This window comes from Pogona vitticeps, chromosome 2 (genome assembly GCF_051106095.1).
Source record: "Pogona vitticeps strain Pit_001003342236 chromosome 2, PviZW2.1, whole genome shotgun sequence".
Taxonomy (NCBI): domain Eukaryota; kingdom Metazoa; phylum Chordata; class Lepidosauria; order Squamata; family Agamidae; genus Pogona; species Pogona vitticeps.
Genome location: NC_135784.1, coordinates 203535009 through 203553527, shown reverse-complemented (window position 1 = coordinate 203553527; position 18519 = coordinate 203535009). Strand labels below are relative to the sequence as shown.

At 39.7% G+C, this 18519-nt stretch overlaps 1 protein-coding gene and 1 long non-coding RNA gene across 17 annotated transcripts in view; one reads left to right on the top strand and one right to left on the bottom strand.

Moving 5' to 3' along the window:
- The window catches only part of LOC144586516 (uncharacterized), a 28354-nt gene extending 15260 nt beyond the window's left edge, over window positions 1-13094 (bottom strand). The window contains exon 1 of the long non-coding RNA XR_013541381.1: window positions 13038-13094. This is a non-coding gene — a long non-coding RNA (uncharacterized LOC144586516). The remainder of the gene's footprint in view (window positions 1-13037) is intronic.
- The window catches only part of NRG1 (neuregulin 1), a 746295-nt gene extending 729146 nt beyond the window's left edge, over window positions 1-17149 (top strand). For 14 of the 16 annotated variants that reach the window (XM_020801406.3, XM_072991959.2, XM_020801402.3 and 11 more), the window contains 4 exons: window positions 2234-2360; window positions 5121-5251; window positions 6856-7059; window positions 9520-17149. In XM_020801406.3, coding sequence (XP_020657065.3) covers window positions 2234-2360; window positions 5121-5251; window positions 6856-7059; window positions 9520-10174 — 1117 coding nt within the window. In that variant the 3' untranslated portion in view covers window positions 10175-17149. Of the gene's footprint in view, window positions 1-2233; window positions 2361-5120; window positions 5252-6855; window positions 7083-9519 lie in introns of all 16 variants that reach the window. The other 2 variants (XM_078384832.1, XM_072991960.2) reach the window with 1 other exon arrangement.
- Window positions 17150-18519: the final 1370 nt, after the last annotated feature.

Below are 18519 nucleotides of genomic sequence, written 5' to 3'. Positions count from 1 at the left end.
CTGTTTAAACTATGATAATGAGAACGAGCTCACTAAGCACCTCACTGCAATGTGCCTCCCAGGAGAACAGCCAATCTCTGTGGCTTCAAGCACAATACACAGGCCCAAAGTACCCTCAGAAGAAGTGACTAGTAAACTACGTCTGAGTACTTTATCCTTTGCAAACCCTGAGAAGCACTTAGGATTGGACTTGATAGCCTTATAGGCCCCTTCCAACTCCATTACTCTCTGATAAGAATTGCCATAAACTAGAGACAACTTAACAGGATGCAATAATTATTAATGAAAACTGAGCAGGATCAAACTCTGCTTTTAGAATTCGGAATGTTCTCGGCAGCAATAGTTTTAAAAGACCATAATTAGAGATGGGGCTACTTGTATACATCTACAAATATGAATAACCCCACACAGGCGGAGATAATGAGGGTCCAGCCCCATGGTGCTGGATGGGCCACTCACCAATCTGCCACAATCGGCAAGCCACTCTTCAACCTAGCAGAGAGGCTTGTCGTCCCACCTCCAGCCAGGAGTGGCTCACTGATGGATGGGATCGTGCAGCAATCGAATATGAATACCACCATCTCTAACCATAATTCCCCAAGTTAAAGTATTAGCAGGAGCTATTAATGGCTTAAGATCAGAAACAGAAATCTCCTCATAGGTTCGAAAAGGAAGAGAGAACAGTCAGGAGCATCTATTTGCCCATAAAAACTGGTTTGTTCAGTGGGAAAATTTGTTTTCTTGTTGCATCAAACAATTGAACTGCAAAATCACATTCCATCCCCAGTGCTGTAGCTTCTAGGAAATATGTCCCCATTTTGGACCAGCTTTGAATCTGACCTATTGACATCAAGGCCTCTTCTAGCATCTTTGTCTTATCTGTGGTTAAGAATTAGCAGAGTAGCCTGCAGCATGAGTAATTTTATTGACAAAATTCAGACTTGAGCAACAGTTAACAATGGTCTTTTTCAACTACAGTTGAGTGAGTACAAACCAGAATCAAACTATGGTTTTAAAAGTCTGTATAGCTTTCCTGGATACACTGCAAAGCGAATAAGCATAGGCTTTGAGATTGCATGACCTGTGCTAACATCATGGGCATGCTTCTGCTGCAACTGGATCCTTCCATTCTGCCGAATTTTCAGCTGGGATAGTATCCTCCTCTCTTCTACAATGTAACAGGGGCCAGTAAGTGATTCAGGAATTTCTGTGATTGGAGAGCTCAGAAAAGATGTGATCAGAAGCTGCTGCTTCTTTCTGAACTAAAATCCTACCATAAAGGCCATAAGGATTGCAACCTTTTTCTTTTTCTTTCTGCTTTCTGTATTTTAAGGGTACCATGTGTTTTCTTCCATGATTCTGCAGACTAAATTAAATTGTATAGTGAATCTTCTCTAATAGACTCAGGACAGTTTCACAGTGGCAAATTACTAGCTGTAGGCAAGCAACAACATAGCCAGGGTTATTAAAAAAAACAGGTGCATTTGCTCAAGAATGTGGTCTTTCAACTGCATTTGTGCCTACATATATTGCTAAGACCTAGCTGCTAGGAACAGGGTTTCCAGCACTCTCTTGACAATAAAGACAGGCAATGGCAAAAAGCTACTTTGCAGGAGATGCTGGTCCCATGGATTTAAAATCCTTTGCTATGCGCACCATAGATCTGTAAAGTATTATCTGCCTTGTGTAGAATTATCTGCCTATACTTCCTATGATATCATGATGTTATTGGCTGCTGGATGATGAAAGCTTTCCAGATACTAAATTCATCATGAGAAAATAGTCATCCATTTTGTATGTGAGCCATGGTGATTGGGTGCCAAAATCTTGTTTCAAGACCTCTGAAGATAAGGGCAGTGCCACTTATATGGACTGGGAGAGCAAAACATAGATTTTCTATATATATTCCCAAGTGTTGAGACATAGGCACCATAACAAAGCAAGATACTCATAGCAGTCTACAGAAAATACTTGTGCATCCCAATGTACTCTCATTTAGGCATGCTTGGTAAGGAAGATGGGAGTAAATGAGATGCTTCTCATTTGTGAGGATTAGTACTTTACAAAACAAAGTCTTTTTTTCCATTTAAAGAATGTGATATTTTACAACATATTCTCCTGAAGTGTCTGGTCCTTTGTGGATTCGCATCCCATAATAGGAATTTGGAGGTCTAGAATTGTTACAGAGCAAAACCATTTTGTTCATTTGACTGTTAAAATATTCCTTATCCAGGAAACAGCGGAAAAAGTTGCACGACCGTCTCCGTCAGGGTCTTCGATCTGAACGTAACCACAGAGTCAACATGGCCAATGGGCCTCACCATCCTCACCCACCACCAGAAAATGTGCAGCTGGTGAATGTAAGTTTTACATTTACTGCTAACTAGCAACAGCTCAACAGGTCACTGGCTTTTGAAACCCATTTATTTCCTAAATATCAGAAGCAAATAAAAGTTTCCTTTCCCAGAAATATGTTCTTCTCACTCCACAACTTGGTAAAGCACTTGTTAAGAAAATGTTGCAGTACAATTCACAATAATCTGAATTTTCAGACTTCTAGTCCCAGGCTGAATCGATAATTGAAGAGTTGGCCTATCTTTTCATGGAGTAACACCTGTATGGATGTTTTAAGATAGAGAAAGTTTCAGAATAGAAAGCTGAGATGGTTGCTGAATTCTGTTGCCAATTTTAGCTATTTTACTCTTTTTTTAAAATTCCTAATTTTATTATGGGTTTTAATCCATTTTTCTGCACGGAAGATGCTGAAGACATGGATGGCAATATGTGATATACTTTAGTTATCATATCATGTGAATTTGAAATATATTATTAAGCCTTACTAACATTGGCTGCCTGAACCACCCCCCTAGAAGACAGGCCACAGCAGTGTCAAGTCAGCCAAAACATAATTTGTTGGACTCTTTGCTGAAAACTGACAAGATATGTCTGTTTTTCTGAGAAGCTTTTTGTCATGGTGAAGGTGTGTCGCATGCTCCATGCACACTCTTTGCTGCTCATTAGAAAACTGTGTAGATTTCACATTGATTTTTTTCTCCGTCTTAATCACATGAGCAGGCATGCTTCCAGTTGCCAGTGTAATTTAGTTCAAGTAAATAGATTTAAATAGATAACCCATGTCTTATGTGTGCCATCGCTTTGTTTCATCTGAAAGAATCGTCTGTGCTCTTGCATAGCTTACATTCATTTCAATGCTGAGCTTTTTGCCCTTATTCTGCTTCCCAAGTGTGTTCAGGTTTCAAGCTTCCTCCAGACAAAAGACAGTCCCATAAATATAAAAGAGCTGCTGAGTATGACTCTCCAGTGGTACTGTTAACAATGTGACCCCTCTTGATCTGTGCTGGCTGACAAAGTGAGAAGTGGTGTCACATCTGTGGCTGTTGAACCAGATAACGCCATTCATCAAAGCCGAATGAGAGAGATGTCTGCTGGTCAGGAGAAAACTAAAGAGAACCTTACCAGGCCAAAACCTTTCCATCCCTTTCCCCCTCCCTCTTTGCTGGGAGACTGGACATTCAGGGCGACAGGTCACTTGAGAGGTACCACTCTAAGGAGGAGAGGGCTGGAAAAAAAATGAAAATTGGAAGCAGCTCAGAATTATCCATTAGTTAATCAATTAATTATGGGCCATCAGGCCATCAGGTCAATTATGATTGGTGGTGAACCTTCCCAGGGTTACTCTTTCTGGTGGTGCTGTGGGACCATGCCAGTTTACCCAAGGCTGGACAGACTGGCTCTTCTCCTGGGAAGCAGTGAGCCTGGCACCTCAGCCAGGTGCTCCATCCCACTGAGCTATCTAAACTGCTACCTCTTAGCCCAGTGGTTCTTAACCTTGGGTTACTCAAGTGTTTTTGGACTGCAACTCCCAGAAGCCTTCACCACCAGCTATGCTGGCTGGGGTTTCTGGGAGTTGCAGTTCAAAAACACCTGAGTAACCCAAGGTTAAGAACCACTGTGTTAGCCTACCCCTCACTAAGCTATGGGATAAATCCTCAAGAAGGGGGGGAACCCCTGTGACATTTGAGTGAGAATGTATGACCCCTGAATCAGCTACCTTCACTGTCTGTTGAAAGTCCTAAGGATCTTTGCAATCAACCAAAGTTTTGCCATCAGATTCAATGTGGGAAATGTTTCACCTATTCCAAGATCCTGTTTTGTGTGTTTAAACAGTGCAGACATTTCCCGTATTACATACTCCATAAAAGAGACAATTTGTAGACAAGCTATGCTTGCTATTTGGCCACCAAACAGTCAAAGTTTTCCTTTTGCCAGTTACTTTTCTTAGTACTATAAAAGAATAGTGCAGAATTCATACTTTGTAGTTTTTCTTGTCCCTCAAGTGATAGCCAAACTAAACATTTTGAAAGAGTGGTATGTATAAATTAGGAAAATTATGCTATTGCTAACAATAAAGTACTGGGAAACAGACTGGATCCCTGCATTAAAATTCAGGACGCTAATGTTTTGAGTAGTTACTGTTAATCATTGTCATCATGTGCTGTCAAGTCAATTCTGGCTTATGGCAACCCCTTTTCAAGTTTTCCCAGGTAGAGAGTACTTATAAGTGGTTTACCATTCTCTTCTTCTGGGGATGCCCTGGGAGTGTGCAGCTTGCCCAAGGCCACACAGGCTGGCTCTTCTTGCAGGAGGTAAAGTGAGGAATCAAATGTCCCACCTCAGGCTCCACAGCCAGATACCTAACCCTCTGGGCTATGTTACACAGAGAATAGTTTAAAAGCAGCGTATGCATACATACCTCGCTCTTTCTCTAATATCTCACTATATTTCTAAAGCCATGGCTGGAATAACTGGGGGTCAGTAAATACCCACAGGGTAAATATTGAGTTCTACTGAAAACAAACCAGCCTTTCTGACCTATCTAAGGAGGAGGAGCAGACAAGAAAGCTATTCCTTCCTTCCTGCTGAAATGGCTACATATTTGACTTGCCTTCTTTCTAGAATTAAATGAAGATTACTTCATCTTCTTATGAAATCAATGGTAGCTGATCCAGGAAGCAGTGCGGCTTCAATGTACTGTACAAAATTGCCTAGTATGCTTGTTCTGTGTTATGAATATGAACTGTGTTTCTACTTTTATTTAGCAATATGTATCTAAAAATGTAATATCCAGCGAGCACGCCGTTGAGAGAGAAACAGAGACATCGTTTTCAACAAGCCACTACACCTCAACGACTCACCATTCCACAACAGTCACCCAGACACCCAGCCACAGGTAGGAGACTGAAACAGAATAAGCCTTCTGCTGTCACCTGAAAACAAAACTGGTCTTCAAAAATAAAAATGTGCATTTTGGAAAGAATTTTCATTTTATAATGGTGGCTTTTCCTATGACTGAAACCAAACTTGTCTCCCAGAGCTCAGTCGGCAACACTGCTGTAAGGCCTAAAACATAGAGTACTGTGTCCAGTTTTGGATACCGCATTTGAAGAAAAGTTTTGTCAAAGTGGGGTGTGCCCACAAAAGACGGAGGGGAAAGTTATGTTTATCTTAGGGAGAAAACTTTGTGGGAAGATTTTATTTATTTGTTTATTTGTTTTATTTATATCCCGCCTATCTAGTCGATTAAGACCACTCTAGGCTTCAGATATTTGAAAGGCTGCCCTGCAAAAGGTGGAAGAAAGTTACTGAATGCAATAATTAGACATTGCAAGGAAACAGATTTTAGTAAACATTACAAAAAACTTCCCAACTGAGAATAGTCTGCCATAGGTAAGAGGCTCCCCTTTACTGGAAGAATTTGAACTGAGTCTGGATAGCCCTCTTTCTAGCATTAGAGAACTTCCATTGAACAGATGGGTAGATAGTCTGCCCCAAAGTCTGTGGCTGGAATCCAGTAGAGCAGTGGTCTCCAACCTTGGACCTCCAGATGTTCTTGAACTACAACTCCCAGAAGCCTTCACCACCACCTCTGGTGGCCAGGATTTCTGGGAGTTGAAGTCCAAGAACATCTGGAGGTCCAAGGTTGGGGACCACTGCTGTTGAGTACTAATGGAGTGAAAAGCTCCATCAGCATAATTAGCATGGATCACAGCCCTCAGAGGCTCTAATACAGTAGTTGCCTGAACATTGCTGGCGTGTGTGTGTGTGTGTGTGTTGGCAAAGCCAAATGGGAGCCACTGGTATCCTAAGTCAGTCAGTAGTAATATAGTTTCTTCAGGGGGCACAGCTGTAACTGATAAACTGGGATATTGTCTGTGCAGGGTGGTACAGGATACCTCTCTGTGCACTGATTTCATTCTAATTTTTCACATGTCTATCTTGTACTTTCTTTTTCATTTATTTAGCTTGCTTTAATTCTCAAGTTGTCTTCCCCCCCGCCCCACCCACTGCCCCTTTGAAAGAGGTGAACGGCAATATTTGTAATTTCTCTCTCTTCCATCAGCAAAACTATTAGCCAAATACTAAATACAGTTGAGCGTGCATTCCCAGATAATCTGAAAAAGTCCTAAGCAAATGTCCTTATCCTGAAATTAATAATTTGCTTGGAACACACTGCTTTTACTTTGGGTTTGGCTTTCTTGACACAGAAAGTGCCTCTCTTGCCCATGGCTTGTCCCCTTCCAAATGGTAGAATCCCCAAAGGATCTCAGTTGAGGGTTGAACATTCCTGAGCACCCCAGTTTTGCACACCTAACATTTTTTAAGGATTGTCTGCTCAGTTATTTAGCAGCAGCAGCCTGCTAGAATGCAGGGTCTCATTTTCATGCGAAGCTGTTAAGCACATGGCCTGGGCGGTTGTCAGAAACACCACTTCGCTTTCTTCTTCCTGCATTTAAATTTCGAAATGTTTCCTTCTTCCCAACGGCTCTTAATCAGTTGGAGTAACGGTCGAACGGAAAGCATCATCTCTGAAAGCCATTCCGCACTTGTGAGCTCCTCTGTGGAGAACAGCCGGCATGCAAGCCCGTCGGGGGGCCGTGGGCGCCTCAATGGCATTGGAGGCCCCCGAGAATGCAACAGTTTCCTCAGGCATGCACGAGAGACCCCCGACTCTTATCGAGACTCACCACACAGCGAAAGGTACCCACTTAATATCTGGAAAGGTACAACTGTCTGAGATACTTTGGGGCAGAATCCAAGGTGGTGAGGAGCACAGAGGCAGGGGGGAAGAAATGGACATCTGTGCTTTTAAGACGACCCTGTTTCTTCAATGCATCAAATATTTCTAAGATGAGAGAAACTTAGATAAAACTTCTTGATAATGGGATTTTCTGCTTAATTATCCAAAAAATTGTTCCGTCTCATGCTGAAATGTCTTTTGCAGTTCCCTTTTTGAGAGTTAACTCAGGCTGCTTTAAGTCAATCTTCCATGTGCATGGCAAATAGTTTATTGTCCCCTGGGTAATGGGGAGGCCTTTATGTAGAGGTGTGTGTAAGTGAAACTAAGTATAGGTAAAGGTAAAGGTTCCCCTTGACAATTTTTGTCCAGTCGTGTTCGACTCTAGGGGGCGGTGCTCATCCCCGTTTCCAAGCCATAGAGCCAGCATTTTGTCCGAAGACAATCTTCCGTGGTCACATGGCCAGTGCAACCTAGACACGGAACGCTGTTACCTTCCCACCGAGGTGGTCCCTATTTATCTACTTGCATTTGCATGCTTTCGAACCGCTAGGTTGGCGGGAGGTGGGACAAGCGACGGGAGCTCACTCTGTTGCGTGGATTCGATCTTACGACTGTTTGGTCTTCTGACCCTGCAGCACAGAGGCTTCTGCGGTTTAGCCCACATCACCACCACATCCCTGAAACTAAGTATAGGCATTGAATAAAAGTGTCTCTCTTGCCCATTGCCCCTAGTATAACATAGGCATGTTTGATTCCAGGATTTCAGAACTCAAGAGTCCTTCCTCCAGTCCCCACGCATTCAGTGCCAGGGAGCTGTTCAAAAATTCAGCAGAGATTACAGTGTTCTCCCTGCTTAATAGAAATCTGTTTTCAATTTATTCTCAGTCTCTTGAAACAGAAAGTGATGGTAGGAGAAGTTTAGCACATATTCTTTTCTCATAATGAGTTTCAGAGGACAAAGCTCCATATTTTCAGATATTGAATTCCTCTAATCAGTGTTGTATTTTCATTGTTTCTACAGTTCCAAAAACTCTTAGCATGCTTTAATCCTAATATATCCAAAACAATCTAGAATATGGGACATGGGTAACTGAATTTTCTTTAATGAGACTGTTATTAGAGTAGAACCCTCCTAGTGAGTATCCTTCAGGCCTGCCCACGTCTTGTACAGAAAATAGAGCACAGCAAAATATTTTCCCAGAAGTTGTAGAGAAGACAAAAGTAGATGTATCATGAATAAGTAACAGTCAAAAAGTCATACTCTCCTTAAGAGCCCTTTCACTATTTATGTACATATTGAAGCAGACTGAAATTCGGGGCTTTGGACTGTAAATTAATTAGTCAAAATTTACATTCCTTTTGTCCTGCAGTACTAAAATTCAGCCTTGGATACATTTTAATTCATATGTAAATGAACAATGTTTGGTAATTCCTTTGGCATTGAAAAAACCAATTTGCATTCCCTGGCCTTGAATGCTATCAACAAAGTTTTCACTTTTAAAAGAAAATGGATAGATCACAACTTCAGCAACTTTGATGACTGTATATAGTTCACCATTAGGGAAACGACCCTGCTTTATACAAGTTGTTAAATATATGGAAGCCTTCAAGCAAATTTATGCAGCTGTCAGAGTTGCCCTGTTTGAATGAAGTCCCTGCTACTGAGACGCCAAGGCATGTCTGCTCTTGTACCTTGAAATGCCCTTAGAAAGTGATCTGCCCACCCCATGCTTGTTTTGTGTGTGGGGGGGGTGTTCCTCCACAGCAAAGGAGAAGAGCAGTCCCTATAACACATTGCCTCCAGCTACTCTCTAGAACGTCAGACCATATTCACTGAAAATCTGTGTACTGGTTTAAAAAAATCATTGAGTTAATTGAAGTTACTACTGTTGGCGTTAAACATACACCGGCATTAGAATTAATTCATATTAATTAATGTTTTTGAAAAAGAAATAACCCCAGGTAAATATCCAAGGTCTCATTAATATGCATGCCAAGTTGGAGATTTCATGGTCTGGACCAAGGGCACACATAGACATTCTGTTTTATTAATACTGATAGACTATTGCTAACAATTGTCAAAAATAGAAGACTTGGAATTTAGGGCACTGAAACTATTTAAATATAATTTTAATCAGTTATATCTTTTGGTACCTCAAGCATTGATCTAACAGGTTTAGAGTTCAGAGGTACAAGTTTGTCTTTAAGAAAATGAACAATGGAGAACTGGATAAAAATTCAGCTAAATCACTACATATAGGCTGATACATTTAATTCAACAGTGCTAATAATAATGGTTCATCAAAATCCAAATGGCTTGGGGAATACTGAAGAAAGACATTTTCTGTTACTGTTTTTCAAGTATTGCCAAGTTTTGTTCCTTCATATAATTGGCCTAATTTTTATCTCCACTCCTTTAGGTATGTCTCTGCTATGACCACGCCAGCGCGCATGTCACCGGTCGATTATCACACTCCAAGTTCTCCCAAGTCACCTGCTTTGGAAATGTCACCTCAAGTCTCCAGCCTAACCATGTCTGTCCCTTCTGTGGCAGTCAGCCCGTTTATCGAAGAGGAGAGGCCTCTCCTTCTGGTGACACCGCCCCGATTGCGAGAAAAATACGAACATCACCTGCAACAGTTCAACTCCTCTTACCATCACAATCCTGCCCATGAAAGCAACAGCCTACCACCAAGTCCACTGAGGATAGTGGAGGATGAGGAATATGAAACCACCCAGGAATATGAACCGACCCAAGAGCCCCCAAAGAAACTAGTCAACAGTCGGAGGGCAAAAAGAACAAAGCCCAATGGCCACATTTCCAATAGAATGGAAATGGACACTGACACAAGCTGTGAGAACAGTAGCTCAGAGAGTGAAACAGAAGATGAGAGGATAGGTGAAGATACGCCTTTTTTGAGCATACAAAACCCAATGGCAGCAGACCTAGAATCAGCTTCTGCATATCGACTGGCTGACACTAGGACTAACCAAACTGCCCGGTTCTCAACGCAGGAAGAATTGCAAGCAAGATTGTCTGGTGTAATAGCTAACCAAGATCCCATCGCTGTATAAAGAAAAACTTTTAAAACCCCACATAGATTCACATGTAAAACTTTATTTTATATAACGAAGTACTCCACCTTTAAATTAAAATTATTTTATTTTAGCAGTTCTGCTATTAGGATTAAAAAAAAACCACAGGAAAAAAAACTTTTATAAATTAAATATATAATGTATATACAAAAGTGTTATGTGCCATATGTAGCAATTTTTTACAGTATTTCAAAAATGAGAACGATATCAATGGTGCCTTTATGTTATGTTACGTTGAGAGCAAGTTTTGTAAAAGTTACAAGTGACTGCTGTTCTACAGTATTTCGCCGAAGACTCTTAACATTCTGGGTTATTGCCTCCTAACCCTCTACCACCAGTCCATCTCCCTGTCCCTGGCTCTTCTCTTTTTCGTGCATTGCATTAACAGTGACTGGCTGTACAGTTTGCAAGGATTGCAACAGTCCCTGTGTCTGCTTACTGTGGCCACCAGTCCAAAAAAATTGCTTATCCTGTCTGAGTTGCCCTCTACTCTGACAGAAGTAAGGTTTGCTTTGGAAACTTGGAAGAAACGGTAGATCCCAAAGCATGCTATTATCAACTAGCTGTCTTCAATGTCTTTATGATCAAACGATGGGCTATAAACTAAGTAAATGAAAGAAATTAACAAGGCAATGCATATATAAATTTTTTTAAAAGATGCTGTTAACTATATTAAATATTTGACCATAAAAATAACTGTTATTTTAAATTTAATATAATCAGCTCATGAATCTGCTGGAACATAAATAGAAAACATTATTCTTCTCCCTCCCTCCCTCCCACAGATATGTGGTGTTTAAATGCATGTAATCATGTTTCTTAGAGACACATGGTTATGATTCCTTGAGTGCAGAAAGAAATGTGACACAATCTTGCAGACAGATTGCTTTTGAAATGAATGGGATCTGCACAAGAGGACAAAAGTCCTTTTGTCCAGCTGTCATTTATATTGACACATAGGAAAGTAGCATGTTATTTCAGCATGCAGGAAAGCTTCCTGTTCAGTTATGTTCAGGTTACGTTAGTTCCAAGGTTTTAAAACAGACATGTGTAAGCAACCAAAGTAAAAACAAATAGTTGGGGAAATTAAAATGACATTGATTGAAAACATAGTCATTCTGAATTTCTGTTTTGAAGTGGATACATTGTTCTTATTCAGTCTGGGGGCAGGGGAAGCAAACAAGTCTACATCAGTGGGTTATCTATCCCATTGTGCCAGCCAAGATTATTTGTAAAGTGAAGCCAGGGTTTGCAAAAATGAGATCTAGGGAGAAAGGCTAAATTTTTAGTATGCAACTGTTTTGATTTTTATTTAACTGTCTGTATGACAAGCATGTTATATCTGTTAGGATCCCATTCATGCATGGGTTTTTGCTAGGCATGTGCATGTGACCACTGACTGACAGAATGCCTTTCTTACAAGAAGGCCAAACTTGGTGAGACCATAATAGTTCTATTCGTTTACACTCAGGTCTTCCCCAGTTACATGGAACATAGATTCTTTTAGAGATAGAAGAAGAGTTGAGGTGAATCTTGTCTCCTCTCTACTCTTCCCCCATCCAGAAGTCTCCCTCCGCCATTTTTTCTCCTAGCCAAACTTCTCAGAGCTCATTTGAGGGCAATTAGGGCAGAGGAAGACAAACACAAGACTATGAGAATGTACGCTTTCATTTCTCACTTTGCTTTATGCATATTTGGAGCCAACAAATTTAAACAAATTGATCTGCCCATCTAAGTTTGGTCTTTAGCCACCACCAGCAGGACTATTGCAGCTTCTCATTCACAAGCCAGTAACTTCACTTTTGGACATAATCTGGATCCAATAAAGAAGCTTGGCTTTCATCTATTTATCGTACTGTATGCAGCACAGCCAGGGGACTGGAGATGATATATCATACTGACAGACTTTTTATGAATGAAAAATATAAGGTTATTTGTACTGCTATTGCTGATTCTCAGGAGAATCTGTTGGGAAACCTATCTGTTTTTAGTTCATGGCTAAATACTTTGAGCTGAGTTGACAATGATGCATAGTACATCAAGGCTCAGATTCACAAGACTCCCAGAGGGCCTAATCTGGAGAATGTAATCTGAGCACTGTGGGTGCAGTCCTAATCCTTTTGTATCAAGAAAAAGTACTCAGTAGGATTTACTTTGGCATAACCTGCTCAGGATCATGGTATAGGTGTTGATGAAATTGCATTACAGAATCACCATTGAAACTACTCTCCTATTCACATGTACACAAGCTTCAAGTTTCCATTTCATCATACGAACTTCCTGAGCATGTTTAACTTATTTGAATATTGGCTACTCATTCAAAGCCAAATACTGAATATGTTGCAGCATTAGGTTCCTGGCATCCTGAGAGTCAAAGCTATGTTCTTCCTTTACTAGTGAAAATCTGTTTTGCAAAGGCAAGAAGGTATTCCTGCATTTCTCTGTAAATCCAGAAACCCTCCCATGGCTTTTGCTCCTTAACTTGCTTTAAATATTCTACATGGCTTTGGAAGTTCTGTTTTATAACAAATGTTTTATTTGTGCAGCAAGAGGAAAAAGCAGAGAACATTTTTTTCTGCATAAGCTGCATAAGTCAGAGCAGAATACTACTCACACTGCATATCAGGTGGAAGTGAACCAAACAAACATAAACTTCAGAGGAGGTGGGCCTAAGGGATTGCTATAGAGACAACTAGTAGTTCAGCATCAGAAGATCAGATCAGGCTTTAAGATGGCTGTTCATAGTTGATGCACCAAAATACTATGGATGTCTTGCGGTTAAAAAGTATATGAAAAAATGCAAACTAAAGAATGCAAACTAAAATATTTTTAGTAATATTACCATTACTCCCCATACTCTTCTCGACATATTCCTTCATTTTACATCTCCTTGTTTTCTGTAGAGAGCAGAAAGGGAAATTAATCAATGACTGAAATCCTGTAGCTCAGCACAGTAAGTTGCATTAGAGGAGGCCCACTGAATTGGTGATGCTTTGGTGAGTAAACCCCTCCGTAAGTTCCACTGATTCAAATTATTCCTCTAGTTGCAACTTTTAACACCAAAGCAAGCTGCAAATAGACAAAGTCTATCTGAATGAGTAGAACATACTGTGGAGTTGACTCACCCAATCCCCACTGATTTAGTGGACCTTTCTAATGGTATACATCCTCCCCAAGTTCCCCAATCTATGCTGTAATGTTCTACTAGAAGTTTAGAAAATGACAGCAATATACAAGTATTACCTCCCCTGTCCCAGAAGAGATACACTTTCATTCATGTTAAACCTCATAATTCTCCAGGCCTGCTCTATGGGCTACTGCAGGATGCTGAGTGAATATGCTAAATTGGTCTCTCCAGGAACCAATGTTAGGGAAACATGCATTTAGCTGCATTTCTGCTGTATACTGCTAAATATTCCACAGCTCTGTTGATCTCCAGGCAAGAAACTTACTCTCTCTTTTTATTTTTTTATTTCTTATTTTTGCTTTTATCACATTTCCATGACAGATGAGTCACCACTAGAAAGTTTCTGTTAAAAAGATAACACGGGGATATATTAAATACTTAATTTTTGTACTGTAATTATATCTCAGTGGTTCAAACTATCTGAATATCCACAATATTTAACATATTTTTGGCCATTCTTAATTACAGATAGCATGAAACGTTTTAGTTAAGTGCTAGCTGTGACTCCTCCCCTGACAAGGGGTTAAGTACAAAAGTGCTGACTAAAATTGACAACTATTCAGAAAAGTAATTAAATTTCTTAAGCTGACATTGATGTGAAAAGAGGAGTAGTTTCTTAACAGGAATTACATTTCTCGTGTCAGTTTTAATGTAGTATGTGCTATAGTGGATCAGAGCAACCATCATAATACAGTAGAGGAATTTACAGTCATATGAATATAAAATGTCAGTACAAATGCTTTGATTTATGTACTTAACATGCTCTTTATATCTGTATTTATAGTACAGGAAAGGGTCTGTGTAAATCCCCATGTTTACGTGCCACTGCTGTTATCTTTTCGGTGTTAACCCTATTTCCTCAAAACTTGCTCGAGGCTCTGCCACTATAATAGCTGCTGTGCAATACTCTCATGAATGAAAGTGACTAAAGGATTACTGGATATACAAATTCCAAAATGAACAAATTATTGAGGGAAACGAACTAAAGACACGGGGAAAAGCAGTACCTAAAGTTATGCACATTTAGGTGGCCTTTTCCACTGATTCTGATGTTACCTTGGGGACTGATCAGAGTTAGCTAATGAGAGATCAAACACATTAGAATGAATAAAATGTTTGTGAAGTGCATCAAATGGTTGTAAAGAGTTTGCAGGTGTTGAGATGGCTTTTCGTACATCTCTTAAAGCCCTGCTGGAAATTGCCTTGAGTGCTGTACCTGAGTCAAGGAGAAAGACAGCAGTGAGTGGTATGTCAGTATTTCTGTGAAAATGGTTTGCCTAGTCATCCCTTCATTTTGTTGCTTACAAAATGGCAGGTATTTGCTGTGCCTCCGCCACAGTGTTCTAAATGGCATTTGTCTAATAGACAGCTCTGTTCTTTGAAGTAAATATGGTCATGAAAGAGAAACAGACATTTCTAACATAAGTGGTTGGTGAGAGTCTGATGCAAATCTGTTTTATCCCTGTATTTCTGCTTACATTCTCATCTAGGACAACTCCAAAATGCCACAACTACTGATCTCTCAACAGAATATAGGGATGGGGAACACTCCATGTTGAACCTTGGAAGGCTTAACTTGTTTAAATTATCTAGGATTTTGAGCTAGATTTTTTGCAAGAGCTCAAGTTCAGTGAGAAACTGCTGTCCAATTAAATGCAATTTAACATTCCCCACCCCACCCCCCCAAAAAAGCCCTCACAACCCCAAACAGATAAATACCAAGAAAATATATAGTTCACTTTGAATCAATGTAACCAAAAGTGAATTCTAGTCTTCATGGAGTTAGAGTCTGCCTTTAGAATAAAAATCCTATTAAATTTTATGTTGGCAACAGATAGCATACATCCACATTATAAACCATGTTTATTGCTAAAACCATGCAGCTTAATATTTTCTTCCTCGCAATAGCCCTATCTAGCTGTATGAGCAAGCCTTTAAGAATACAGGGCATAAACAAGAATAACAAAGCATTCTCATTATAGTTAGTTATTATATGCGTGAGTATTGCTTGATCTCTCATGGCTAGCTGGCTCACAGTGAGTGTGAGCCACTGTGTGAATTTTAGATGACAGAAACATTCTGTTTGGACTATAAAGCTAGAGTGGTTCATTTACTAATATAAACCAGTGCTATGTTGAGTTATATCAGCAAATGCATTAATAAACTAACTGATACAACTCTGCAAAGGACAGCCATGGTTACGAGCAAGGCCACTGGAGCCATATCTCAGAGTAGAGTCCTCCTCCACTCCTCACCTACTAAAAAAAAGTTGTAGAGAACATAGTTCATATTATTAAGAAAAATGAACAAAGAGCAGCACAGCTCTCAGGACAGTCTTACTTTATGCATTCAGACATATACTAAGTTTACTAAATGTAGCCTCCATTCTTTTTTCAATTCAATATTTGCTAAAAAGGTATCCTAAGTGAAATAGCAGTCAGAATAAAGAACTGTTATTTTGACTATAGTCTGTGCTCTCCTGTGGCAATGTACCAGTGATGGTACCATATCTCATATTAAATGATTTGGCAGTGAAAAGAAATCCATACTACCAAAAACTCCAAAGGGAGGCTGTGTGCGTATAATGTTTCATTACAATGGGTCAGCGTTCCCTAAACAAGTAAATATCCAACAGGTAACTATGTTCTGCATTTTTATCCTTGTGTATCTCATCACTCTCTTCACCCAGTATTAACTGTTGCCGGACACCCAATACCACGTTCTTCTTTTTATTTTGTGATCCCAAAGCACCATGCCCATATTTTCTTCCAATTTTTTTCATCTTAATGTGAACATTCAGCAGGCCCAATTGATGCCTTGTGAAAAGTCTACATCTTTTTAATGGGAAATCCAAGCAACATCTGCTCTCACACTGGCTGAATTTCTCCCAGCCTTGGTAATTGACATCCAACATATAGACCACAGATGAAATGCTGCATAGAAATGCAGATAATGACATGGCCACATCTCATTTTAAGTATATACTCCTTTTGTAAATACATCTTGTACATACTTGGATGTTTCCCCACAATCATTTACTGTCTTTATGAGTTACATATCAGTTATAACACTGTAAATAACATAATGTTCTTTATTATTTATATTCAGACGTTTAAGAGAGAGCAAGAGAAAGTCCTCATCTGATTTTAAAATATATGTCAAAAATGTTTGATTATACCGTCCTCGTCCCCCTTCAAAATTGTAATGTACCCCCTTTTCCCTCCTTTTTAAAATTATAATTTATTGGTCTAGAGAGAATGTATCTATAATGGAAAATGTATGAAGAACGCACATTGGAAGGCCATAAGGTACTGACAAACTAAAGAATCTATAATCCTAAATATTAAGCAATAAGCAATTGTTGATTTATTTAAGGTTTTGTTGTTCATTTTCAGTAAAAGAGGTGCTGGAATAAATTGCTACTGTGTAGTATCAGCACAGTTGCCCCACAGACTGTTTCAGTCGATTAGATTCTCTCCCTGCCATCTACCTCCCCCCTCAACCTTGTTCCTGGTGTCCATGTCCGAAGACTCAGTTCTCATGTCATCTATGTTCAGACTTCTGTTGGATCACCCAGCTGATTCTCTGTTATCAACTCCCCACTTCCTTCCAGGTTTATCTGTTCATATTTCTGAAGTTGGCCATCCAGTCTGCTATCTGTTGCTTGTGTTTGTAGAAGTCACATGTCTAATTGCTGCTAAGCAGTTTGACACTAACCAGAGTTAAATGATAATCTTAATAATAATAAATCATCCAGTGACATGTTACATGTCCCAAATGTTGCTAATGGAAACGTAGTATTGAAACAGTACACATATGAACTATAGTGATGGTGTGAATTTGGAAGTCCAAACAGGTTCATCATACATTCCTCAATAAGCACTATGCCTGCCCATCAAATGAATGAAGAGAAACAAAATTAACATAAACTCCAGCATTCCTATACTTCCCACATTTACCATTTCCTCCATCACACAGCAAGAAATAGAAATGGGTTTACTGTTGAGTGTAGAGTCAGCAGGAAGGTGTAACTCCTGTCTTTAAAATAAGTATGTACTATGAGAATTTCCAAATATTTGCTTGTCACATTTACACACACATGATGCATCAAAAAGTAACTTGTGATGAAACCAACAGGAAAATAATAACAGTCATTGTCAGGAAAATCAACTGGATTTAGAACACACTTGGTAGCAAACCAACAAAGAGTCTTGTGGTACCTCAAAGACAAGGTACATCTGAAGAAGTGAGCTGAAGTCCATGAAAATGCCAATTAAACAATCAAGAACTTGTTCATCTTCAAGATGTCACAAGACATCCTTTATGCCCTGCTGGTTTTTTACCCAGACACACATTTTCTCTCATGACACTTAATCCAGCATAAGTACACCATCTTACCTGCCACTGTTCCTCTGTAAGCCCCACACCCATTACTTTACATCTCATCTGTGATCATCTGTATCTCCATTGCCCCATGATCTTATCCAGAGTGCCTCCCTCTGCCCCACGTAGTGCTTTGCCAGAGAACATGAGTGTCCTAAAATATTCAGTTATTTGCCCTTCTTAGGAAAAATATCTTGAAAGACATACTAAGTGATCCTTCAAAAGGAAGGATCATTTAAAGGAATGAGTTTTTTCACATCCCGTAATTCTGAACACACTTGCTTTGTATTATGAAGGGCTGTTCACCATAAGCAAGTGTGTGCTTTGCAAGTCTGGTTTCTCAGACACAAAAGCCTAGCTCAGTCACATAACCTGAACAGTAACAGGATTTAATCTGTAACAGAGTTAGAGAGTCAAATTGAGTAGGGTCAGGTTGGTTATATATTTTTGCTGAAACAGACAAAGAGAGGAATAGAAGACGCCAAGACAGACTAGACTGAGGGACAGGCAGTTTCTAGTCATGCATTTGTTCTGCTCTTCTTAGCTACAGCAAAGAAATGTGCTGCAGCAGTCTTGACATTTCATGTGTGTCAATGCTGGTTTTCAGATGCTTCCCATTTGACGGCATTTCAAATTAATACAGACAACTTTCAATAAGATTTTTTAAAGTCTCCAAATTTGGAGAACAGTTAATTACATTTTTCCTATTAGGAGCAATCAGGAGGGTTTTCTGCTATGCTTTGGTTGAATATAA